General features: G+C 45.0%; 2 protein-coding genes and 1 long non-coding RNA gene across 4 annotated transcripts in view; 2 read left to right on the plus strand and 1 right to left on the minus strand.

Moving 5' to 3' along the window:
* LOC121936681 overlaps positions 1 to 15,180 on the minus strand; it is a 17,650-nt gene extending 2,470 nt beyond the window's left edge. The window contains exon 1 of the long non-coding RNA XR_006105010.1: positions 14,820 to 15,180. This is a non-coding gene — a long non-coding RNA (uncharacterized LOC121936681). The remainder of the gene's footprint in view (positions 1 to 14,819) is intronic.
* Positions 1 to 26,904, plus strand: part of LOC121936566 (sodium/glucose cotransporter 1-like) — a 67,849-nt gene that overhangs the window by 14,301 nt on the left and 26,644 nt on the right. The gene's annotated exons all lie outside the window — the stretch shown is intronic.
* Positions 15,320 to 24,931, plus strand: EIF4ENIF1 (eukaryotic translation initiation factor 4E nuclear import factor 1). 2 transcript variants are annotated; one of them, XM_042479131.1, is made up of 19 exons: positions 15,320 to 15,475; positions 16,767 to 16,885; positions 16,999 to 17,072; positions 17,171 to 17,301; positions 17,414 to 17,706; positions 18,174 to 18,375; positions 18,589 to 18,776; positions 18,952 to 19,087; positions 19,367 to 19,546; positions 19,787 to 20,004; positions 21,004 to 21,075; positions 21,187 to 21,382; positions 21,573 to 21,655; positions 21,816 to 21,955; positions 22,375 to 22,474; positions 22,684 to 22,801; positions 23,000 to 23,356; positions 23,490 to 23,654; positions 24,028 to 24,931. In XM_042479131.1, exons 2-19 carry the CDS (start codon positions 16,784 to 16,786, stop codon positions 24,252 to 24,254), a joined length of 2,982 nt encoding a protein of 993 aa, XP_042335065.1. In that variant the 5' UTR covers positions 15,320 to 15,475; positions 16,767 to 16,783; the 3' UTR covers positions 24,255 to 24,931. The 2 variants fall into 2 exon arrangements, with proteins under 2 accessions (XP_042335065.1, XP_042335066.1); XM_042479132.1 differs by lacking the exon at positions 15,320 to 15,475 and adding an exon at positions 15,483 to 15,942.

The raw sequence follows: 26,904 nt of genomic DNA on the forward strand, positions 1-26,904 counted from the left end.
TTTTATGTCAGCTTTAACTATAAAAGTGGCACTGAATGAAAGACCTTAGGAGATCTATGAGATGGACACTCTGCTAGGCCCTTATTAGCTTTTCCAGTGGCAAACTCTCATGGTAAACCTTGAACTAAAAAGTGGCTCTGAAAGGACCTAGAGATCCTCTATAGCAGGTACACTTATGGTCAACTACATAATTAAACTTAATTGTGATTCTTAATAACCGTTTCTTCATGTGCGCTCGTTCTGGGGGATTGTCGTCCAACACACACAACCTCAGCCAAAGTGGGCAACAAAAGCACCATATATGGAGACGAGGATGTCATCCAGACTTGTAATAAGAAGTAAAGGAGTCGTTAAAGTTAAAAAGTAAAGGCAACGGCGGATGACTTCTTCCCAGGCCGCCAATCGGCGCCGCGGTTTTCCTTCCCAGTACATTGCCCGCAAAGGACTTGCCCGTTCGTTTGTTTTCGAGTGATTAAAATTCACGTTTTCACTGGCTATTCTTGTCCACCGAAGTTAGTTTATTTTATCTATCTATTCTTTATATATACATTAAACAATATATTATAATATTAAGCAATTGTGGAGACTTTCAACCTCCAACACATCTGTGTGTGTGTGGTACTATCATATATTATATCTACCACACACACACACGTGTGCGCAATCTATAATATTAACCATATGGGGTACATAAGCCTCCAAACCGTCTGGAAATATTACCTAAGATTATTCGTGTTTGTGTGTGTGTGTGTGTGTATATATCATATATATATATACACACATTACACACACAAACACAATATATACGTATATTCCGGCATATAAGACAATGGGTGTATAAGACGACCCCCAAATTACAACTTAAAAATCAGCGTAATTTGGGATATATCACCGTATAGACCCACCCCTCTCTTCTGATAAGTCATGAAGGAGCTGAAGGCACACAACACGAGCAGCAGCAGCCGCTCAACAGACGGAGAAAGAGGGGAGAGGAGAAAGAAAAAAGGAGAAGGAGGCAGGAAAGAAAGAAAAGGAGGAAGAATGAGGAGGCAGACTTCCATCTTACACTCTGAGGAAGGAGTGTGTCCATGTTTGAAACTAACAGCATTACACAACATTATTTTTCAACCCGCCCAACAAACTCTCCCGCCCTTCCTCTTGGTGCTGGCATTCTACACGTGTATGACATTACATTGCAGTTTGACACCACTTTAAGTGCTGCTGCTGCTTATTCCTATTGGAATCTAGGACTTTATAAGGTTCTTTTGCCTTCTTGCCCAAAGAATGGCGGGGTGTGCTTGCCTCCAAAACTACACAAAATCCCAGGGATTCTGTATGGCATGGAGCCATGGACAGTTTCAAGTGGCTCCTTATTGGAATCAAAGGCCCAGGAAGCTTTTGTGCTTCAAATAGAAACTGTGTTAGGGTGCAACTGCACTGCAAGGCAATAAATCCCAGTTTGACACCCTTAAACTGGGCTGGCTTTCAGTTGCTAGGGGAATCCTGGGAATTTCGTATTTTTGTGAGACATCTCAGTCAAACTTTGGTGATGTGACAACAACATACAATTCTCAGGATTTTCATAGCACTGGGCCATGGCCAGTTAACATGGTCTATGGAAACTGGATATGTCTCTGGATAATGAAGATGCCGCCTTAAATTGGATCCAAGACACACTTGCAGAAATAATCCAGTTCAAGGACCACTTTAGCTGCCCTGGCTCCAGTGCTCAGGGAACCCTGGGAAGTGTAGTTTTGTGAGACATTGAGCGCTTCTCTGTCAGAACCGAAAGAGCTCATGGTTGCCACAACAAAACTACACATTTCCCAGGATTCCTAGCACTAAGCCAGGCAGAGTTAACAGTGGGTCACAAACTGGATTCTATTCTGCCAGTGTGTCTGGTGGCACGTTGGGTTATTAAAAATGTCTCCAGCGTCCACATTCCCTACTGCCAGACAATACTCCCAGTTTGAGCGGACGCTTTTAGCTGGCCTGGCTCAATTGCCTAGGGAACCTGGGAATTGTAGTTTTGTGAGAAAGGAGCTCTGGTGGTTGCCACAATGCACAATACAATGCCCATGACATCTGAGGAGAGTACGCTTAAGTCTAGGGAAAGCTGCCCCACTTTTCTTTCAGTGAGTCTCCAATAGTGCTACCACGAACCATTCTTCTATCCATCCTCATCACCACTATTGTTATCATTAATATCCAAATGCATCTGCGAAGAAGTGGACCTTAAACTGGCAAACACTGATATAAAATAAATAAATTAAAACGGATAATTACATAATAATAATAATAATAATAATAATAATACTAATAATAATTATATAATAATAATAATATAATAAATTAATAGACTGTAGACTGTATATCTTGGGGCTGTGAGTCTGCGATGCCATGGCAGGCATTCCCTTGAAAAACCAGTGGATCCGGGAATTGTCGTTGTTTGAGGTTAGGGGGGGGGGTTGGTAACCACTGTCCTTCCCTGCTGATTGGCTGTTAGTGTGGACTCCATCCAAACAGGATTGGTTCCGCTGTAGCCTGGCTCTAGTCAGAGGGACTCAGGGCGCTAAGAGAGAGAGAGAGAGAGAGACCCTTTTCTGAGGGTGGGATGGCGACACTCTTCCAGCCCTCTATCTGATTTGCTGAATGAAAACTGTGAGTGTGTTGGACTCCAAAAGGATTGGTTGCTCTGATTGTAGCCAGCCTTGCTCTTAGGCATTGGAGGGAATGGTAGAGCAGACCTTCTGCCATCCAAGGACTGGAAGAGACAGGGACGGGAGAAGCCAATAGCAAGGAAGGAAGAGAGAGAAAGGAAGTAAAAAGGTAGAAGGAAGGACAGGAGGACATGTGAGGCGAGGGAAGGAAGGAGGGGGGAAAAAGAACGGGAACGGAGGGATGGGAAGTGCAGGGGTAAAAGCAAAGTTAGGAGAGACACCGAAGAAGTAGGATGCTCCTTTGGCCTTTTGAGGAAGGCCTTCCCTGCCAAGGGTCTCTTTAGGGACCCAGGGGCTTTCCGGAAAGTACCAGCACTACCCCCGACTTTGGGGAAGATTTCCAGGGCCTATTAAGAAGTAGTCTTGTACGACGGGAAACTACGGGTATTTTAATATTAAACCACTGCGGTACTACTATTAATTTAAATTAATTTTAATGATAAGGCCTCCCAAACTGGAAATTTCACAAAATATTCCACACACACACATGTATGTATGTATGTATTACATATAACAACATATACACAATATATTTTAATTATTAACCATTGGGGGTACTAATTAATTTAATAAGTTCCACATGTCACGGAAAAGAAAATCCTCAATATTCCTTTGGCATTTAATGGCATTATATTCAAGTGTGTTGTGTTGTTATATATATTGTATTTTGTCTATATGTGTGTTTGTTGTGATGTTGTAATATTAACCACTGGGGATGTTTTTTTTTTATAATTAAGCCTGCCAATTGCCAGAAATTAATTACACCGTTCCCCATGTGATTTAATACTCTATATCAATATTTGTTGGGAATATTAATTGGCAGCACCTAATAAATTATAAGGCACCACTTTTGGGATATATATGTAGGTTAAACTATAAGATAATATATATTGTGATCATATACGATAAATAGTAGTATAGAAAACATAAATGACAGCTGTTTGAATTATGATATTATATATATTATATATATATATATATCATATAGTATATTATTATGGAATATTATGTGAATAGTTCCAGACAGTTTTGTAGCAAGTTAAAAGTCTTCCATTGGTACATACTAATGGTTTGGTCAACTTTACGTGGATATATATTAGTAGCTGTTTAAGTAACTTAGAGATCGATAGACTGGACACGAGAGAGAGAGGAGAGAGAGGAGGCGAAGAGAATTTTTGCCAGCCGGTAGGTGGCGTGCTACGTAATTACGGAGAAGGAACCATGGGGAACTATGGATGAATGAGGATGATGATTGTTACGAGGAGTTGTCTATATGCAGAATATAGATGGAACGAATGTTTATAGTATGATAGTAGTGATAACTATTAATGATGGATATAGATTTGTTAATAATATTCATATATAGGAGCACTGATTTGAATAGAATAGAGTTGATTTAAGTATTTTTATCTATGCCCTAAATGCTTCATCTTTATCTATCTCATCTTATTTCATTATGTGTTTATTATATATATATATAATTTCATATAGTATATAATTTATTATTATTCACATTTATTTCATTAAGCCGCTGTTAAAATTTAACAGCGCTTTGTTTTACTTACACATCTTTATAATTAGACGGTTCCTGCCCTCCGAGCTTACAATCTATAAAAGACAGGGACACCAAAGGTAGAAGGGGGGAGTGCTGGTGGGGACGCGTGGATGAGGGTCATAAGTTCTTCTCTTCACCTCTGGAGCTGGACCCCCAAGCACAGCATGGACTGGAGGGCGAGGTTGGCTTCTTTGGCAGCTCGAGCTGCCACTTCTCTCCCTCAAGCATGGCAAGCGTGCCAAGGGAGCAGGCCTTTTATCTCATCATCAGTTTGTGGTGTGTGTGTTGTGTCATCCCTCCCAATTCCCATCTATCATCATAGCAGCAGCAGCAGCAGCTAGCAGCCCAACAGCCCCCCCCCCCCTTTCCCATCCCGCCCCCCATCCTCATTCCCCCCCAAAACACACCTTGTAGCCCCCCTCAATAGAACCAAAATTATTAAACAATTGTGAAAAAATCTCGATTTTATTGGTTTGCGCGGTCGATGCATGGCGATGAATGAAAAAAACAAACAGTTTCATATGAATTGACTTTATTTACAGAATTTAATTTGGGGGAGGGAGACGCCATTTTCTTTAAAAAACACGAGAACAAAAATAAAGTTGAAGGTGACAAAAAAAATGCCGTTCGCGTTCGGGAAAAAAAAAAAACCAGCGCAGAATGATTATATAGTTATAGTATATATATATATATATTATATATGTGTAGATGGGCGGTTTTTTTAAAGTACAATCTGAAAACCTTGTTTCTTTAACTCGCTAATTCCTTTATTTCACAGCCGTTTTAATGAGTGCTGTTTTCAATGGCAAAAACAAACGCAGATAAAAAAGAGCGATAGGATAGCAGAAAGATGGCGAGCGAAAATGCGAGAAAAGCAGAGAGTAAATATTTTACAGAAAAAACGAAAAAATAAATTGGTATTTTTTAGTACACTGTTTTTCTGTACCAGAAAGTTTCTATACATTTCATGTCCAGCGAGGGAAAACAAAACAAAAAAAAAAACTGCGTCGGCATCCGCAATCTTGGTTCACCAGCGCGTTTACATGGAAAAGGGAATAACAGGGGGGTAAAATAGGAAATAATAAAACACACGCAAAAACATAATCAAAACGTGAAAATTGAAAAACAAAACCTTTTTCCCATCTCCTCGCGTCTGAAGGTCTGTCTGCCTTGTCGCTGTTTCCCGCGAAACAATAGAAAAAAAATCATGGAAAGGATGGAAATGGAAAAACAAGGAAGGGAAAAAAAAAAAAAACAAGAGCAACGGAAATGGCGGAAGACGAGAAAGAAGAAACGTCGCCCACAAAATGCTAAAAAAATAAAAATTGACGCAACGCCGTTCACCGCGGGGAAAGAAAACAAATAAATGACTCACCGTGAAATGAAAAAACAAGTGTTGATTTTGAAACGCGCCCGAATGCACGGACGTTTCGTACTCGAGAGTGGTCCGTTGTTTAGTCAGGAAAGCGACGTCTGGGAAGGAGAGAGGGCAGAGAGTGCGCATGCCCACCGACGCTGCGGATGGACGCCATTCAGGGTCAACTTCAACTTGCCTTGTATTTCTCCAGTTCGTTCGACGTTGAGTGACTTTGGACGGCAATCGATGGAAGTGGCTGCTGGAGGGCACGTCGGTAACCGAACCATTTTGCCAGACCGACGGGGGATCCGCCACCGTGGCTGGGTTTGCGGCGGCGAGGTCCCGGCGGCGGTCCCTGTCCGCAACGCTGGGTTGGGGGGCACACTGTCTGATGGCGGCGGAGGCTGCACGCTTGGTTTCCGGATCCTGGGAAGAGAAGAGAGAATGCCTTTGGATCTCCATGTGACCATCGAGTTGCGCTGGAGGAGCTCCAAAAGGCCTAGTCAGACGTCTCTCATAGGAATCTCTAGGCTTTAAATGCCACTTTTAGTTGAAGTGCGACCATAGAGTTGGCACTGGGAGCTCTAAAGGCTTAGAGAGTGTCCTCTCTTGAATCTCTAGGCCTTTCAGTGCCAATTTAGTTAAGGTTGACCATAGAGTTTCACTGGAGGGGCTACAAAGGCCTAGCAGAGCAGTCCCTCTAGGAATCTCTAGGGCTTTCAGTCCCAATTTAGTTAGGCTATCATTAGAATTGCGCTTGAGGAAACTGCGACCTTCCTGAGAGGCCATGTTACCTGATCTGTGGAGCTGCTGCTGCCTCATGGCCAGCTGCAGAGCGTCCCCGGTCGCGGTTCAAGAGCGGATGTCCGGCAGCCGAAATCGGGTAGCAAGGCTGGCCCAGGATGGTCCAGAGACGCTTGGGGTGCGCCAGTCGATGCCGGTCGCGATCATTCCTGGCAGGAGACATATGCAACCATTGAGTTGCGCCAGAGCACTAGACAGGCCTAGCAGGTTCTCTCTAGGGAATCTCTAGGCCTTTCAGTGCGGCTTTTAGTTAAAGTGACCATAGGTTGCACTCACGGCCTGAAGGAGCGGCGAAGGTGCTGCGGTATGGATCCTTGCGCCAACATCCTGTGGACCCATCCGGGGGCAGCTGGTGCGCTGGGCGCACCATCGGCACCGAGGGACCAGCGCGGGACTTGATGAACGGGGTGCGCAGGAACGCGGCGGCGGGGACGGGGGTCCCTGGTGGGGGTCCTCCTCCCTCCGCTGCCGGCACGGACTTCGTCCTGAATATCGTTTCTTGGCCGCAGCGTTGGTCGTTGGAGAGCGGCGTAGCGCCGGCTGGCGCTGGATGGGAGGTACGGTGGCGAGTTTTGGTGCTGGCGGGCGGCGAATTTGCACGGTCGCAGGGCGCAAAGGCAACAACTGTTCTGTCAAGGGAATAACAAACAACAATAACGTGTGGACCACCAATACTCTGAATAAATAACAAATTGGGGTTTTTTGCACAGTTAAAAAGGCAGCAAAAAACATGCCGATGTTTAAAGACTAACGAAGGATAAGGAGGCTCTCATTGTGACGTGAGGATTAATTAAGGGTTTCATTAAGTCTGTCAGTCGGTACGGATTTCAGGAACCACACCTTCGTGGTTGCCAAGTTTCGTCTTTGCGCGCTGGTGGCGCCAGTTTCGTCTTTTGCTCTTGTCTTTGCCTTCATTACATTTTGTCGGATGACTGAGGTGGAGGAGGAAGGAGGGACAGCTGCGGAGGAAGAAGTATTAGTAATACGTTGGACGCTAATGGGATCCTTACGGAGAGAACCGTGCCAATCCACCGACGCACCCTGGTCGCAAAACGTATTCGCCATGCGATTTAAGGCAGCCAAGGTCTAAATACGCAAAATACTTATGGAGTATGGAAATGGCGTGAAGGAACGAAAAAGAACGCGGTGCGGCTGGCGGTGTAACACTAACATGCTGGTAATGGATGGCGCTAGCGCCGCTGGCGTGAGAGGCGGCATTCCTCTTTGGCCGAGGACAGCAGGGGACTTCATGACGCGCTCGGGCGGTGCCTGCAGGAAAAATTTTGAAGGAAACAGAGAGGTCGACTGAGAAAAAAATCACTCTAGGCAGGGTTTGACCATGAGTTCGGCGGCGGTTCCGAGAGAGGACACTTCCCTTGCTTTGTAGGCCCTCCAGTGTTAATCTATGGGGAAGATGTTGACCTAGAGTTGCACTGGATGACCGTTATTCCTGAGAGCACCGTTCTGGCATCTCGTGTTCTTCTATGGGACATGTTGACCATAGAGTTGCGGGGAGGATCTACAGATTCCTAGAGAGGACACTTCTCTATGCATTTGTAGGCCTCTAGTGTTAATCTGGGGAAGATATTGACCATAGAGGACCTATGAGCCTCTCTAGGCATTGATGAATCTCCGCGGACGGACTCTATGGTCCTCGGAGGGCCTGGGGTTCCTCACCTTGCTGTTCCTGAACCCGTCCCTGTTCTTCTTCCATCTGGACTTTCCGAAAACCTGGCTGGTACGCATTTGAAACCATGGCCAGTTCTTGTGTGGGAACGCATACCCCTCCATCGCCGTTTGCGACAACTCCAGCGCGCCCATCTGGTCGGGGGAAACAAAAAGGGCACCGTTTAATACGTTAAAAAGGGCACTTTCATATGAGGATGCAAAAAAGAACATAATTCTATGTATTCCCGCTGGCAGAAAGTCAATATGCGCCGCTGTTTAATAAATAAGAACGGCTTTTCGCACCACCGCACCTGGCCGCCGCCGCCGGCTCCTGGGGACTTGTGCATCCCTTGGACGGATCGCCAAGAGAGGCTGGGAACCGGGGCCAAATCCTTCGCAAAAGAGACATGGCAGTAATAACTATATACAATATATAAATATTATGTTGATTATTTAAATAAATATTTTTTTTGGACTGCAACTCCCCAGAATTCCTTGCCATTGGCCAGATGGCTGGTGCTTCTGGAATTGTAGTCCAATGGACTTTAACTGCTTTAAACCATTGCGCCGCCTCTTTACCGACAGGGGAAGGGACGCGTGGTGGCGCAAGTAGTCTGCGGATGCGGCCCGGTCGGGAACATCTGGGGAGATCGGCGGCTGCGGCGTGAAGGCGCTCTCTGGCCCAAAGATGGAAGCCATGGGCTCCAGCGCGCCATCAAGGTGCTGAGGGACATTCGACGGCGGGGGGGGATGGGCGGACGGTGGCGGCCCCGGATCTCCTGCGCAAAAGGAAGCCATGACATTTCTGGCCAGAGCGTCCCTCGACAGTTGGAAAGGAAACGTGGGTTTGCGTGGGTTTGGTGTGCAGGAAGATGGCGGTCGGACTCACCTGCAAGATGTTCTTCGCGGCCGGTTGGGCAGCAATTTCCGGCGGCGACATCAAGTGGCTTTCAAGGTTTTGCTGCGAATAATAACATAATTTAATTACTATAAGTAATTACAATTTAACTACAATTTCAAAATAGGATTAAAATAATTATATAATTGTTAAAAAATCTTTTACTATATAATAAATAATCTATAGCATTTTAATTTAAAATTAACATATGTTATATAAATCAATATAATTATTATTATATATAATAAAATAATATTTAGCATTTTAAGATAGTAAATCTATAATATAATATTATAACATTTTTTGTGATGTTGTATTTAATAGAAATTACTACTTTAATAATATACAATATAACCTAACATTGACTGCATATTATAATAGCTATTGCTATATATAAATGGTTAATATATTATATAAAATAAATAAAATATTAAATTATAAATATTTTTGTTATACAAAAAAAAGTAGAGTAATATAAAGAAAGTTAGACAAATTGTACATAGTTAAAGTCATGATATAGAGGGTATAATATTATAGATTATTCTTATATAGTACTAGTGGAAATATAATTATTTCATCTCATTATATTATTATTATGGATAATTACATAATTAAAATAATATAATTATTATTTTCTATCCTATAATTATCATAATATACATTGTTACAATGATCAACATTTTAATATAATACACAATTGTACTTAAACTGCAATTATTATAAAATTATAATTATTTTATATATTGATATTAGTATTAAACATATAATACATAATATAATAATTATAAAATAACTACGATAAAAGTTATTGTCGCAAACACAGTATATATGACAAAATTACGTAATGAAACAAATTACGTAATTCAGAGATCTAACATAAAAGAACCGCGTTGGGACAAGGGGAAAAAAACCGTGCCTACGCCAACCGTTTTCTGGCCACTCCTGCGCCAAACTTGCGCAAATTGCACTAAACAACTTACGTTCGCTTTTTTGTGGGAGGCAGCGTCCCCGCTGGCCTTCATGGTGTGCCACCGTTGTTGAAGGCGGACATGTCTCCGTCCTTGAAGTGGCGCGAGTCCACGGTGTTGAGGGATGCCTCCGTCTGCCCAGATGCGCCATCTTGCCCTCTGCGTCCACTTTCAGGCTTTCAGCCCGGCTTCCCACCTCTTCCACCGAAAAGCACCACTCCAGAATGCGCTGGGGAAAGAAAAATGGAGGAACGGCCTGTGGGACAAGGTTGGCCACTTCCTGCGCAGGGGAATTGAAGCGCGGCCACTTCTTGCGCAGGGAAAACAAACCATGGCCACTTCCTGACTGATGAACCCAACCTCGCCTGCTTCCTGCGCAGGGGAGCAACGCAGCGACTTCTTGTGCCAGGGAGAACCACTTCCTGCACAGAAACTGAACCTCAGAGGGGGGAAGGACTTACTGCTTTCTCTGAGCTTCTCCTATTGGCTGAGGACTGGAGAGGAGGGGCTTCAGGTCGACTTAGCTTTCTGAAGCATCTCGAGAATGTCCACCTTGTTTCAGCGCGGTCCTCCAACGGATTGTGCAAAGTGTTTCCAGAATTTCTGGCGGGCGACAAGACGCCTTGCTCTAGGCTGAAAGGAGTCGACAGGACACTGATCATAGAGCTGCACTGGTGGAGTTACAAAGGCCTAGTAGCGTGTCCTCTCTAGGAATTACTCGGTCTTTCAGTGGGACGTTAGTTAAAGCTGACCATAGAGTTGCGCTGGAGGAGCTACAACGGCCTCCTCTAGAGTTCCTCTCTAGGAATCTCTAGGCCTTTTTGTGCCACTTTTAGTTAAGGATGATCATAATGTTGCGCGGAGGATCCTAGAGATTCTAAGAGGACGTAAAACATGGAGGCATATTACCCGCCAGCCTCTCCAGATCTTCTGGGGCGTGGATCAGAGCTACTTGAACGGCTCCCAGAGCGACTCGGGTTTGAAAACCAGCGGCTGAAGCGGCTGGCGGAGACGGCACCTTCACCCAAACGTCTTCGATCATCTACGGGGAGAGAGAAGGAACATGTCACATCATAGAGACCGGTTTTGAGTCCGCAGCGTCGTCTTTGAAATCTAGGATCCTATGTATTCCTGCATGGCAGGGGAGTGTTCTATGTATTCCTACATGGCAGGAAGCTGGCAGCAATTCAAAATCACGTCCGGCGCCGTCACTCACCGACGCAAAGGCCCGGACGCTCTTATCCAGGTTGAAGAACTCGTTGATCAAACTCGCCTCCCGGCGCCGTTTTCTGGAAGGACCGCTTCCCGGGGCACTTCCTGGTCTGCTGTCGCTGCCGGTGTTTCCGACTCAACGCGCTCTGTCATTCCTCCTCTTCGGCGACTCCGCCGTTGCATTCGACGCCTGTGAAGGACAAAGCCAGCGAAGCCATTCAAAATGGCGTCAAAGAGCGCCACTGTCGCCATCTTGAGTAAATGGCAGCCAGGCCCTATAGGGTCACAAAATGGTGATACAAAAGGGTCGCCGCCATTTTAAGAACAACCACAGAAGTCAAACAGACAGATTGGGTTCAATATGGTGCCGAAAGCGCCGCCACCCCCATTCTGTTACCTCCTTCAGCGATGCGTGCGCCTCCTCCCCCGCTTCCCCCTTGTGCTCCTCTTCCAGGTCTTGTCGTCGAATCCGGTCCAACTCTATGGTTTCTGACTGACCGTCGGACGGCGGAGAACCATTCCGGCGCCTCTTCTGTGTGGAGTCGTTGCGCCGCCGTTCGCCGAAGACGCGCTTTCCGTCGCCGAACTCCCCGGGTTTGGGCGAAAGGGAGAGAACGGAAGTGGAGAGGTGGAAAACGAGAAAAACTAGAGGATGTATGCACGCATAGTTGCCCAACGGAAATAGGAGCGACGCAAAAACGGTAGTAAACAATATAGGTATTCAATAGATTCCTTTATTAATAATATACTGAAATTCATTTATTAAAAAAATATAATACTGAATACATTCATTTATTTAATACATATAGTACTAAATATAGTCATTATTAATTAAATATATTTACTTAAATACATTCATTTTTAAATAAATGACTTACTTAAATACAATCATTTATTAAGTACACTTACCTTAAATACATTAATTAAATAAGTGTAACTTACTTGAATATATTAATTATTAAATATATTTAAAACACATTTATCATCAAATAAATATATTTAGAAACAACTACAACAAACATGATTTATTATATACAGACTCACCCGAACTCGTTGTCCCTGTACCCGGTCGCGGTCCCTGGCGTCTCGTGGGTCACGCTGCTCCTTTTCCCACCGCCACCGCGGTCTTGTTCAAAGTTCCGTGCGGGGATGATGCGCCCGCTCCATCCGGCGCCCTCCGATGATGCGCACGCAGTCATTCTCCTTCTCCAGGGGGCTCAACGCCTGACGCGAACTGACCGCGGCGGTGACGTGGCAGCCGACTCCGAAGCTCCGCCTCTGGGGCTGAGGACCACGTCCAGGTCATCCTCCTTCACGCGGTTCCCTGGGATCTGCGCAGTTTTAACGGATGCGTCAATTGCGCGACGAGGAGATAAAGAACTTGGGTTTTGACACGCCGCGTGTGTCGAAACCGCCGTCCGCATTTTGTAGCACCCTCACCTCTAAGCCTGCGCACGAGGGATGTCCGGTCAGAGTCCAGGTCCTTCTTGGTGCTACTGACCGGTGACGCTTTCCTGAATTTGGATACAGTGACGAATGCCATTTCTCGGGTCCCAGACGCCATCGCTGTTAACATTACAGGGAAAAATTGCGTTTTTTTCACGTTCGCCTTCGTCACACCGCAGACCCAAGGGGCTGGAAAGGCGTTTAAAAGCGACGTACTGTCGTATTTTTCCGACGGCACGCGGCCGCCGTTGAGTGTGGACGCTCCCTTAATGTCCAGGAGTTCTTCCTAGAAAGAAAAGCACTTCAAAAACAGGATTTTGCGAGCCAAAGGCAGATAACCCGCCTCCGCAGCATCCTTCCTTTGCCGCTTTGGAATAAGCGTTAATTAATTAAAGGGAAGAGTCGCGGAGGCCTTACTTTTCGTGTAACGAGTGGGGCAACCTCATGGCATGGGTCTCCTGCGGCGTCCAGCAAAGAGCCGCTGCCGTTCACGGCTTCGGGAGCGCCGTGCTGCCATGCGGGGCCGGCGACCCCTGCATCGGAGAAAAAAAAAGGAAGAACACGAGACGGAACGGCCAGAATAAGAAAAGAAAATAAAAATGAAATCAGAAGTTAACTGAAATCAAGTGAATGAAAAAAGGAACAAAGAAATAAAACTATAAGTTTATAAACACTAATCACATGTAAGTTCACAATCAATGAATTTAATAAATCAATTAAATTTAAAATTTAATCAAAAAAAATTTAATTTAAACAATTAAAATATAAATTAATTAAATATTTTTATTAAAGCCTTTTTAATAATTAATTATTATTTTTGAGGACTTTCATTATTAAAATAATTAATTTGAATACACAAAATCATTACATAAATTATTTAAATAATAAAATGTTAAAACAATTCATGTTAATAATAATATAATTAAGCATGGTCCACAACTTTGCCCCACCGGGGTTTTGGACTCCAGCTCCCAGAATCCCAGGCTATTGGGCCCATGTGTGGGCTTCTGGGAGTTGTAGTCCCAAACCTCTTAAAAGGGTCACACTTCGGGAACCACTTAAAAACATGGTTTATTATGTGAAACACAAGTGGGCCCCCACAACTGGTGTGCCCCTTTAAGGGCACTTTGGATCAGCTCCCAGAATCCCAGGCCATGTGGCCAACGTGGCTGAGGCTTCTGGGAGTTGTCAAGTCCAACAACAGCTAGACCAACACCTGGCTGACAACCTGGCCTGTCAGGGCTTTCCCAGGCGAGGCTCTGAGGAGGCCAGCCGACCTGTCAGGGACTGGCCTTCGTGACCATATTCGAGGAAGGGCTACCTGGCAGGGCTGTCGTTCTGAAAGGTCAGAAAAGGCTGCCCTGTTCTTGCCTGAAGGTTCATTAAGAGTCAAGTGTCCATTCCTGAGAGACATCATGAGGGAGGGGTCCCTTACCTTGCAGGGTGTTCGTTGCGAGGCTTCAGAAAGGTCTGTACAGATTCCCTCCTGAGAGTGTCCTACACTGGCAGGTGCTAATCGTTCAGAAGGGTCAGGAGGAGGGCTCCCTTCATCCAATATCCGAGAGCTCATTAAGACGAAGGATGAACGTCCTCCTTGAGAGGTCTCCACCTGGAGGCTGGTCGTTCTGAAGCTCACAAAAGGTTTCTGAGTGTTTCCATTGAGGGCTGCGCAGCCTGTAGAGATCAAAAGTACGGACTTTCTCCTCCTGCATGGGCCCCTACTTTGGAGGGCTGTCGGTACTGAGGCTCGCCAGTGGTAGGCTACCTGTCGGGGCTGTCGTTGAGGAAAATGGCCTCCATAGGGCTCCCTTTCCCTTCATAGTGTGCCATTGTCCCGGGCCTTAAATACCTTCCTCCCCTCGCGAGGCAACGGCTCCTCCATCTCCCTTCCTTCCCCTGCCTCGCGCTCCGCCTCCGCCTTCCTCGTTCCTCCGCCGCCATTTAACGCGTAGAAAAGAGCGGAAAGGAGGCCTCCGGCTTCCCCGCCACTCCCCCTATTTCTGCCCACCCGCGCCATAGCGCGAGCGCGGAGGGAATGGCAGGCGGCAGGAGGCAAACCTCGCGAGAACTGGGGAAGAAAAACGCGAGCAAGCGGCTCGCCCCCCCCGAGGTCAATCTCTTCAAATTAATAGCTTTTTTCTCATTATTATTACTATTACTTTTCCCATCACATACATACATACATACATACATATACTGTATATATATATATATATAATTTTCGAGTCATGCGAACGTGGTAGACAGCCTCGATGAAGAGTAAACTATGCGAAGGGGTCCTTCCTCAGACGAAACGTTGGTTGGTTTTGCGCATGCGCGCAGTCCTAAGCGAGGCCGCCAGCGTTTCCCCATCCCGCTCTTGCTGTTTTCTGCGCATGCGCGCTGTCCGGAATCGGCAATAGCATCAGCAGTGTCGCCTCTGACGTCGCGTTTTCCCTTCCAGGTCTCGCGAGGCTTTAGCATCTACGCCTCCTTCCTCCTCCAGGGCGGACGCTGCGTATGCGCAGAGACATCAGACCCACCGCTCTCGCGTTTTCCTTTCCTATTCTCGCGAGGTACAGTTGCCTCCTCATCTCGGGCTGCGTATGCGCACGCGCGGAGTCTTCGGGGGGGGCAGCCGCTCTCGCGTTTTCTTCCCCAGTTCTCGCGAGGTTTGCCTCCTCCGCCTGCCTTCCCTCCGCGGCGCGCATGCGCGGTGGGCATTAAATAGGGGGAGGGCGGGGAAGCGGAGGCCTCCTTCGCTCTTTTCTCCGGTTAATGGCGGCGGAGGAAGAGGAAGAAGGAGGCGGAGGCGGAGGCAGGGGAAGGAAGGGAGAGGAGGAGCCGTTGCCTCGCGAGGGGAGGAAGGTAAGGCCGGGAAATGGCACCTATGAAGGGAAAGGGAGCCTATGAGGCCATTTTCCTCAACGACAGCCCCGCAAGGTAGGCTCACTGGGAGCCTCAGGACGACAGCCCTCCAAAGTAGGCCCTCAGGAGGGAGAAAGTCCGTCTTTTGATCCTCAGGCAGCCTCAATGAACCTCAGGAGCCTTTTGTGAGCTTCAGAACGACAGCCCTGCCAGGTGGGACCTCTCAGGAGGGACTTTCATCCTTCTTAATGAGCCTCAGGAGGATAAGGGAGCCTCTCCTGACCCTCTGAACGATAGCCCTGCCAGGTAGGACCTCTCAGGAGGGACTTTCAGCCTTTCTGAGCCTCGCAACGACAACCCTGCAAGGTAGGACCCCTCATGAGTCTCTCAGGAAGGACACTTGACCTTAATGAACCTCAGGAAGACAAGGGAGCCTTTTCTGAGCTTCAGAACGACAGCCCTGCCAGGTAGGCCCTTCCTAATGTTCACGAAGGCAGCCCTGACAGGTCGGCTGCCTCCTCAGAGCCTCGCCTGGGAAGCCCTGACAGGCAGGTTCAGCCAGGTGTTGGTCTAGCTGTTTGGACTACAACTCCCAGAAGCCTCAGCCACGTTGGCCAATGGCCTGGGATTCTGGGAGCTGGAGTCCAAAGTGCCCTTAAAGGGGCACACAGTTTGGGGCCCACTGGTTTCAATAATAAACCATGTTTTTAAGTGGTTCCCGAAAGTGTTACCCTTTTAAGAGGTTTTGGACTACAACTCCCAGAAGCCTCACACATGTTGCCCAATAGCCTGGGATTCTGGGAGCTGGAGTCCAAAACCCCTTAAAGGGGCAAAGTATGTGGACCATGCTTAATTATATTATTTATTAACATGAATTGTTTTAACTATTTATTATTTAAAAATAATTTATTGTAATTATTTTGTGTATTCAAATTATTATTTTAATAATGAAAGTCCTCAAAAATAATTATTATTAATTATTTAAAAAGGCTTTAAAATAAAAAATAAATTTAATTAATTTTATATTTAATTGATTTAAATTAAATTTAAATTTGATTTAAATTTAAATTTAATTGATTTAAATTAAATTAAATTGATTTGAATTAAATGTAGATTTAAGTGATTTAAATATAAATTAAATGTAAATTTAATTGCTTTTGATTTAAATTTAATTTAAATTCAATTGATTTTAATTTAACTTTAATTGATTTTAATTTTATTTTACTTTTAATCTATATTTTCAAATGGCCGTTTCACGTCTCGTGTTCTTCCTTTTTTTTCTCCGATGCAGGGGTCGCCGGAACCGCAATGGACAAAAAGCAGGCGCTGACCGAAGCCGTGAACGGCAGCGGCTCTTTGCTGGACGCGCGCAGGACCCATGCCATGAGGTTGCCCCATCGTTACACGAAAGTAAGGCCCTCCGCGACTCTTCCCTTTAATTAATTAACGCTTATTCCAAAGCGGCAAAGGAAAGGATGCTGCGGAGGCGGGTATTCTGCCATTTTGGTTGCTTTCTTTTCTAGGAAGAACTCCTGGACATTAAGGAGCGTCCACACTCAAAGCGGCGGCCGCCGTGCCTTTCCGAAAAATACGACAGGTACGTCGCTTTTTAAACGCCTTTCCAGCCCCTTGGGTCCTGCGTTGTGACGAAGGCGAACGTGAAAAAAACGCAATTTTTTCCTGTAATGTTAACAGCGATGGCGTCTGGGACCCAGAGAAATGGCATGCGTCACTGTATCCAAATTCAGGAAAGACTTCACCGGTCGAAGTAGCACTCAAGAAGGACCTGGACTCTGACCGGACATCCCTCGTGCGCAGGCTTATAGGTGAGTGTGCTACAAAATGGCGGACGGCGGTTTCGACACATGCGGGCGTGTCAAAACCCCAAGTTCTTTATCTCCTCGTCGCGCAATTGACGCATCCGTTAAAACTGCGCAGATCCCAGGGAACGCGTGAAGGAGGATGACCTGGACGTGGTCCTCAGCCCTCAGAGGCGGAGCTTCGGAGGCGGCTGCCACGTCACCGCCGCGGTCAGTTCGCGTCAGGCGTTGAGCCCCCTGGAGAAGGAGAATGACTGCGTGCGCATCATCGGAGGGCGCCGGATCGGGAGCGGGCGCATCATCTCCGCACGGAACTTTGACAAAGACCGCGGTGGCGGTGGTGAAAAGGAGCAGCGTGACCCACGAGACGCCAGGGACCGCGACCGCGAGTACAAGGACAAACGGTTCAGGGTGAGTCTGTATATAATAAATCAGTATGTTTAGTTGTTTCTAAATATATTTATTTGATGAATAAATGTGTTTAAATATATTTAATAAATTAATATATTCAAGTAAGTACACTTATTTAATTAATGTATTTAATGTAAGTGTACTTAATAAATGATTGTATTTAAGTAAGTACATTTATTTAATAAATGAATGTATTTAAGTAAATATATTTAATTAATAAATGAATATATTTAAGTACATATATGTATTTAATAAATGAATGTATTTCAGTAATTATATTTATTTAATAAATGAATTTAAGTATATTTAATTAATAAAGGAATATATTTAAGTACATATATGTGTTTAATAATACGTTTTTGCGTCGCTCATATTTACGTATGGTGCAACTATGCGTGAACATACATACATACATATGAATTTTTCTCGTTTCACCTCCACTTCCGTTCTCTCCTTTCGGAACCCAGAGGGAGTTCGGCGACGGAAAGCGCGTCTTCGGCGAACGGCGGCGCAACGACTCCTACACAGAAGAGGAGCCGGAATGGTTCTCCGCCGGTCCGACGAGTCAGTCAGAAACCATAGAGTTGACCGGATTCGACGACAAGATCCTGGAAGAGGAGCACAAAGGGCGGAAGCGGGCGAGGAGGCGCACCGCATCGATGAAGGAAGGTAACAGAATGGTGGTGGCGGCGCTTTCGGTCACCATTATTGAACCCTATCTTGTCTGTTTGACTTCTGTGGTTGTTCTTAAAATGGCGGCGACCCTTTTTGTATCACCATTTTGTGACCCTATATGGGCCTGGCTGCATTTACTCAAGATGGCGACAGTGGCGCTCTTTGACGCCATTTTGAAATGGCTTCGTCTGGCTTTGTCCTTCACAGGCGTCGAATGCAACGGCGGAGTCGCCGAAGAGGAGGAAATGCAGAGCGCATTGAGTCGGGAAACACCGGCAGCGACAGCAGACCAGGAAGTGCCCCGGGAAGCGGTCCTTCCAGAAACGGCGCCGGGAGGCGAGTTTGATTTCAACGAGTTCTTCAACCTGGATAAGAGCGTCCCGGGCCTTGCGTCGGTGAGTGACGGCGCCGGACGTGATTTTGAATTGCTGCCTGCTTCCTGCCATGTAGGAATACATAGAACACTCCCCTGCCATGCAGGAATACATAGGATCCTAGATTTCAAAAGACGACGCTGCGGACTCAAAACCGGTCTCTATGATTTGACATGTTCCCTTTCTCTCCCCGTAGATGATCGAAGACGTTTTGGGTGAAGGTGCCGTCTCCGCCAGCCGCTTCAGCCGCTGGTTTTCAAACCCGAGTCGCTCTGGGAGCCGTTCAAGTAGCCTCCGATCCACGCCCCACGAAGAGCTGGAGAGGCTGGCGGGTAATTATGCCTCCATGTTTACGTCCTCTTTAGGAATCTCTAGGAATCCTCCAGCGCAACCTTATGATCATCCTTAACTAAAAGTGGCACAAAAAGGCCTAGAGATTCCTAGAGAGGAAACTCTACTAGGCCTTTGTAGCTCCTCCAGCGCAACTCTATGGTCAGCTTTAACTAAACGTCCCACTGAAAGACCTAGAGATTCCTAGAGAGGACACTCTACTAGGCCTTTGTAACTCCACCAGTGCAGCTCTATGATCAGTGTCTGTCGCTTCCTTTCAGGCCTAGAGCAAGGCGTCTTGTCGCCCGGCCAGAATTCTGGAAACTACTTTGCACCAATTCCGTTGGAGGACCGCGCTGAAAACAAGGTGGACATTCTCGAGATGCTTCAGAAAGCTAAAGTCGACCTGAAGCCCCTCCTCTCCAGTCTCTCAGCCAATAAGGAGAAGCTCAGAGAAAGCAGTAAGTCCTTCCCCCCCTCTATGGTTCAGTTTCTGTGCAGGAAGTGGTTCTCCCTGGCACAAGAAGTCACTGCGTTTGGCCTCCCCTGCGCAGGAAGCAGGCGAGGTTGGGTTCAATCAGTCAGGAAGTGGCCATGGTTTGTTTTCCCTGCGCAAGAAGTGGCCGCGCTTCAATTCCCCTGCGCAGGAAGTGGCCAAACCTTGGTCCTCACAGGCCGTTCCTCCATTTTTCTTTCCCCAGCGCATTCTGGAGTGGTGCTTTCGGTGGAAGAGGTGGAAGCCGGGCTGAAAGGCCTGAAAGTGGACGCAGAGGGCAAGATGGCGGCATCTGAGCAGACGGAGGCATCCCTCAACACCGTGGACTCGCGCCACTTCAAGGACGGAGACATGTCCGCCTTCAACAAGCTGGTCAGCACCATGAAGGCCAGCGGGACGCTGCCTTCCCAGCCAAAAGCGAACGTAAGTTGTTTAGTGCAAGTTTGGCGCAAGTTTGGCGCAGGAAGTGGCCAGACACGGTTGGCGTATGCATGGTTTCTTTTCCCCTTGTCTCCAGACGCGGTTCTTTTACGTTAGATCTCTGAATTACGTAATTTGTTTCATTACGTAATTTTGTCATATATATTACTGTGTTTTGCGACATAACTTTATCGTAGTTATTTTATAATTATTATATTATGTGTAATTATATGTTTAATACTAATATCATATATAAAATAATTATAATTTTATAATAATTACAGTATTTTAAGTTACATTGTGTATTATATTAAAATGTATAATATAGTATACAATGTATATATTATAATAATATAATGAATATAAAATAATAATTATATTAATTTTAATATAATGTAATTATCCATAATATAATAATATAATGAATGTGAAATAATAATAATAATTTCAACATAATTATCTATAATATAATAATATAATGAATATAAAATAAAAATATATATCATAATGAATTTAAAATATGTTAAAATTTATAGTATAAAATGTAATATAATAATATAATTAATATATATTATATTATATATTTTGTATAGAAAACAATTATATTTGTTTATAATTATATATTTTATTTTATTTTATTTTATATAATATATGAAACAATTATATATAGCAATTATATTATAATATTGCAGTCATATGTTATGTTATATATTGTATATTATTAAAGTAGTTAAATTTCTATATAATATACATCACAAAATAATGTTATAATATTATATTATAGATTTACTATCTTAAAATGCTAAATATTATTTTATTATATATAAAATAATTATATTGATTTATATAATCATATGTTAATTTTTAAATTAAAATGCTATATATTATTTTATTATATATAAAATATATTTTTTAACAATTATATAATTATTTTATCTATTTTAAATTGTAGTTAAATTTAATTATACGTTATAGTATATTAAATTATGTTATTATTCGCAGCAAAACCTTGAAAGCCACTTGATGTCGCCGCCGGAAATTGCTGCCCAACCGGCCGCGAAGAACATCTTGCAGGTGAGTCCGACCGCCATCTTCCTGCACCAAACCCACGCCAAACCCACGTTTCCTTTCCAAACTGTCGAGGGACGCTCCTGGCCAGAAATGTCATGGCTTCCTTTTGCGCAGGAGATCCTGGGGCCGCCATCCGTCCGCCCATCCCCGCCGTCGAATGTCCTCAGCACCTTGATGGGCGGCCTGGAGCCCATGGCTTCCATCTTGGGCCAGAGAGCGCCTTCACCGCCGCAGCCGCCGATCTCCCAGATGTTCCCGACCCGGGCCGCATCCGCAGACTACTTGCGCCACCGCGTCCCTTCCCCTGTCGGTAAGAGCGGCCGCAAATGGTTTAAAGCAGTTAAAGTCCATTGGACTACAATTCCCAGAAGCACCAGCCATCTTGGCCAATGGCAAGGAATTCTGGGAGTTGCAGTCCAAAAAAAATCTTTATTTAAATAAATCATACATAATATTTATATATTGTATATAGTTATTACTGCCATGTCTCTTTTGCGCAGGATTTGGCCCCGGTTCCCAGCCTCTTCTTGGCGATCCGTTCCAAGGGATGCACAAGTCCATGAGTCCGGCGGCGGCGGCGCAGGTGCGAGTGGTGCGGAAAAGCCATTCTTATTTATTAAACAGCGGCGCCTATTGACTTTCTGCCATGCAGGAATACATAGAATTATGTTCTTTTTGGCCATCCTCAGTATGAAAGTGCCCTTTTAACGTATTAACGGTGCCCTTTTGTTTCCCCCGACCAGATGGGCGCGCTGGAGTTGTCGCAAACGGCGATGGAGGGGTATGCGTTCCCACACGAACTGGCCATGGTTTCAAATGCGTACCAGCCAGGTTTCGGGAAAGTCCAGATGGAGAAGAACAGGGACGGGTTCAGGAACAGCAGGTGAGGACCCCAGGTCCTCCGGAGGACCATAGAGTCGTCCCGGAGATTCATCAAATGCCTAGAGAGGCTCTAATAGGTCCTCTATGGTCAACATCTCCCCATAGATTAACACTAGAGGGCCTACAAATGCATAGAGAAGTGTCCTCTCTAGGAATCTGTAGATCCTCCACCGCAACTCTATGGTCAACATGTTCCCATAGAATAACACTAGATGCCAGAACTGTGCTCTCTAGGAATAACGGTCATCCAGTGCAACTCTATGGTCAACATCTCCCCATAGATTAACACTGGAGGGCCTACAAATGCATAGGGAAGTGTCCTCTCTAGGAACCTCCAGCGCAACTCTATGGTCAACTCCTGCCTAGAGTGATTTTTTCTCAGTCCTGACCTCTCTGTTTCCTTTCATATTTTTCCTGCAGGCAACCGCCGCTGCGCGTCATGAAGTCCCCTGCTGTCCTCGGCCACAGAGGGAATGCCGCCTCTCCGCCAGCGGCCGCAGCGCCATCCATTACCAGCATGGTTAGTGTTGCACCTGCCGCCGCCGCCGTTCTTTCGTTCCTTCACGCCATTTCCATACTCCATAAGTATTTGCGTATTTAGAACTTTGCTGCCTTAAATCGCATGGCGAATACGTTTTGCGACCGGGGTGCGTCGGTGGGATTGGCACGGTTCTCTCCGTAAGGATCCCTATTAGCGTCATCGTTAATTACTAATTACTTCCTCCGCAGCTGTCTCCTTCCTTCACTCCTACCTCAGTCATCCGCAAAATGTATGAAGGCAAAGACAAGAGCAAAGACGAAACTGGCGCCACCAGCGCCGCAAAGACGAAACTTGGCAACCACGAAGGTGTGTTTCTGAAATCCGTACCGACTGACAGACTTAATGAAACCCTTAATTAATCCTCCGTCACCATCGAGCCTCCTTATCCTTCGTTAGTCTTAACATCGGCATGTTTTTGCTGCCGTTTTAACTGTGCAAAAAACCCCAATTTGTTATTTATTCATAGTATTGGTCCACCGTTATTGGTTGTTATTCCCTTTGCAGAAAGTTTGTTGCCTTTGCGCCCTGCTGACCGTGCGAATTCGCCGCCCGCCAGCACCAAACTCGCCACCTCCTCCCTCCAGCGCCCAGCCGGCGCTACGCCGCTCTCCAACGCCAACCGCTGCGCCAAAGACCACGAATTCAGGACGAAGTCCGGTGCCGGCAGCGGAGGGAGGAGGACCCCCACCATGGCGTCCCCCGTCCCCGCCGCTGCGTTCCTGCGCCCCGTTCATCAAGTCCCGGCGCTGGTCCCTCATGTGCCGATGGTGCGCCCAGCGCACCAGCTGCCGCCCGGATTGGTCCAGAGGATGTTGGCGCAAGGGATCCATCCGCAGCACCTTCCGCCGCTCCTTCAGGCCGGTGAGTGCAACTCTATGGTCAGCTTTAACTAAAAGCCGCACTGAAAGGCCTAGAGATTCCTAGAGAGGACACTTTGCTAGGCCTTTCTAGTGCCTCTGGCGCAACTCTATGGTTGCATATGTCTCCTGCGCAGGAATGATCGCGCCCGGCATCGACCTGGCGCACCTCCAAGGCGTCTCTGGACCCCTCCTTGGCCAGCCTTGCTACCCGATTTCGGCTGCCGGACATCCGCTCTTGAACCCGCGACCGGGGACGCCTCTGCAGCTGGCCATGATGCAGCAGCAGCTCCACAGATCAGGTAACATGGCCTCTCTAGGAATGTCCATGTCCTCCAGCGCAATTCTATGATCAGCCTTAACTAAAAGTGGGACTGAAAGGCCTAGAGATTCCTAGAGAGGACGCTCTGCTAGGCCTTTGTAGCCCCTCCAGTGAAACTCTATGGTCAACCTTAACTAAAATTGGCACTGAAAGGCCTAGAGATTCCTAGAGAGGACACTCTGCTAAGCCTTTATAGCTCCTCCAGTGCAACTCTATGGTCAGCTTCAACTAAAAGTGGCATTTAAAGGCCTAGAGATTCCTAGAGAGGACGCTCTACTAGGCCTTTGGAGCTCCTCCAGCGCAACTCTATGGTCAACATGGAGGTCCAAAGGCATTCTCTCTTCTCTTCCCAGGATCCGGAAACCAAGCGTCAGCCTCCGCCGCCATTCAGACAGTGTCCCCGAACCCAGCGTTGCGGACAGGGCCGCCGCCGGGACACTCGCCGCTCGCCAACCAGCGCAGCGGTGGCGGATCCCCCGTCGGTCTGGCAAAATGGTTCGGTTCCGACGTCCTCCAGCAGCCACTTCCATCGATGCCGTCCAAAGTCATCAGCGTCGACGAACTGGAATACAGGCAGTGAGTTGCGCCGGATGGCGTCCATCGCAGCGGCGGTGGCAGCGCACTCTCTGACCCTCTCTCCTTCCCAGCGTCACTTCTGACTAAACAACGGACACTCGCGTACGAAAACGTCGTGCGTCTGCGCTTTTCAACACTTTTTTTCATTTCAGGGAGCATTTTTTTTCTTTCCGCGGTGAACGGCGTTGGCGTGCATTTTTTTTTAGCATTTTGTGCGACGTTTCTCCTCCTTCCGTTGCTCTTTTTTTTCCCTTCCTTGTTTTTCCATCCTTCCATATTTTTTTTTCTATTGTTTCGCGGGGAAAAAGCGAAAGGCGAACAGACTTCAGACGCGAGGAGATGGGAAAAAGGTTTGGTTTTTCACGTTTGTTATGTTTTTTGCGTGTGTTTTTTATTCCTATTTCCCCCTTTTTCCATGTAAACGGCGCTGGTGAACCAAGATGGCAGTGCCGACGCAGTTTTTTTGTTTTTTCCCCTCGCTGGACATGAAATGTATAGAAACTTTCTGTACAGAAAACAGTGTATAAAAATACCTTTATTTTCGTTTTTCTGTATATATTTATCTCTTGCTTTTCTCATTTTCTCGCCATCTTTCTCTATCCTTCGCTCTTTTTCTGCGTTTGTTTTTCCATGAAAACGCACTCATTAAACGGCTGTAAATAAAGGAATTAGCGAGTTAAAGAAAAAGGTTCAGATTTACTTTAAAACGCCCATCTCACAATAAGATGATATATATATATAAATATATCTGCGCTGGTTTTTTTCCGAACGGCGAACGGCATTTTTTTTTCACCTGTATTTTTTGTTCTCGTTTTTTTAAAGAAAATGGCGTCTCCCCCAAAATTAATTCTGTAAATAAAGTCAATTCTATGAAACTGTTGTTGTTTTCATCGCCGTGCATCGCCGCGCCAAACGGCAATTAAAAGGCGGATTTGTTTTCGACAGAGGTTGGGTTTAATAGGGATTTGTTCTGGATTGAAAAGGTTTGTTTTATCTGCTCTCTCTCTCTCTCTCTCTCTCTATATATATATATGGAATTGAGGGATACACACACACACAAACTATATAATAAAAGGCCTCCCTTCAGCTTCCATCTTGAGGGAGAGAGAGGCAGGCTAGCTCCAAGAAGCCAAGCCCTTCCTCCAGTCCATCTGTCTTGGTCCAGGCCTAGGAGGTAGAGAAGACTTGGACCTCATCCTCTTCCCCACCAGCACTCCCTTCTCCTTTGGTGTCCTGTCTTTTTAGATTGTAAGCCTGAGGGCAGGGAACCGTCTAATTATAAAGATTGTAAGTACAGCGCTGTGTAAATTTACAGCGCTTAATAAATAAATGTGAATAATAATATATTATAATTAATATATATATATATATATATTATAAACAACATAATAAATAATATAGATAGATAAAGATGGAATTTAGGGAGATATATAAAAAATACTATACAGTGGTGCCTCGGGTTACGAAATTAATTCGTTCCGCGGCCGCTTTCGTAACCCGAAAAGCCTTCGTAAGCCGAATTGCCATAGGCGCTAATGGGGAAAAGCCGCGTTTCGTGCGAAAAAGCCGAAAAAAGCACCAAAAATTTTCTTCGTATCCCGAAAAAACATTCGTAACCCGGAACAATGATTTCCTATGGGATTTTTTCGTATCCCGAAAATTTCGTAACCTGGGTATTTCGTATCCCGAGGTACCACTGTATATATAAAATATTTTATAATATATATGATATATTATTTAACAAATATATATAACATATTAATAGGTTATATATTATAATATAAACATATATTAAAAATAATATAAATATTATATATATATTTACAAATGAGTTCCTTATAATTAATTGATACGAAACCGTCTGGAAAATTCTCTCTCTCTCTCTCTCTCTGTGTATGTATATATAGTAATAATACAGCTATATATATATATAAATTTAAAACCATTATTATTTACCAATGGAATACTTTTAATTGCTACAAAACTGTCTGGAATATTCAAATAATATTCCATATATAATATATATATATATATATATATAATAATTCAAACAGCTTCATTTATTTTTCTATATATATTTATCTATATATCACATATATATTATATTATGTTTAATACAATATATACCAAAGTGGTCCTTATAATTATTTGCTGCCAATAATATTCCAACAAAATATTATATAGTATTAATCAATGGGGGACGTTTAATTAATTTCTGGCAATTGGCAGCAATTAATTAAAAAAATCCCCAGTGGTTAATATTACACACACACACACACATATATACAAATACATATATATACACACACACACACTGAATATTCCATTATGCCAAAGGAATATTGTGAATTTTCCGGACAGTTTGGAAGCTTAATTAAATTAATTAGTACCCCAATGGTTAATATTAAAATATATTGTGTATATGTGTGTATATTCTACATACATGTGTGTGTGTGGAATATTTTGTGAAATTTCCAGTTTGGAGGCTTAATTAAATTAATTTAAATTAATTAGTACCGCAGTGGTTAATATTAAAATACCGTATTTTCCGTCGTACAAGACGACTTTTTAGCCCTGGAAAATCTTCCCCAAAGTCGGGGGTAGTCTTGTACTCCGGAAAGCCCCTGGGTCCTAAAGAGAGCCCTTGGCAGGGA

The sequence above is a fragment of the Sceloporus undulatus genome, chromosome 7, assembly GCF_019175285.1.
Source record: "Sceloporus undulatus isolate JIND9_A2432 ecotype Alabama chromosome 7, SceUnd_v1.1, whole genome shotgun sequence".
NCBI lineage: Eukaryota > Metazoa > Chordata > Lepidosauria > Squamata > Phrynosomatidae > Sceloporus > Sceloporus undulatus.

What these genes read in the sequence shown, in the direction of transcription:
- EIF4ENIF1 (XM_042479132.1), top strand. Translation starts at nt 15,885, where the DNA reads ATGAACCTCAGGAAGACAAGGGAGCCTTTTCTGAGCTTCAGAACGACA. An exon ending in CCGCGAAGAACATCTTGCAG is followed by an intron (nt 21,076 to 21,186) that starts GTGAGTCCGACC and finishes CCTTTTGCGCAG; the next exon opens with GAGATCCTGGGGCCGCCATC. An exon ending in CCGCGTCCCTTCCCCTGTCG is followed by an intron (nt 21,383 to 21,572) that starts GTAAGAGCGGCC and finishes TCTTTTGCGCAG; the next exon opens with GATTTGGCCCCGGTTCCCAG.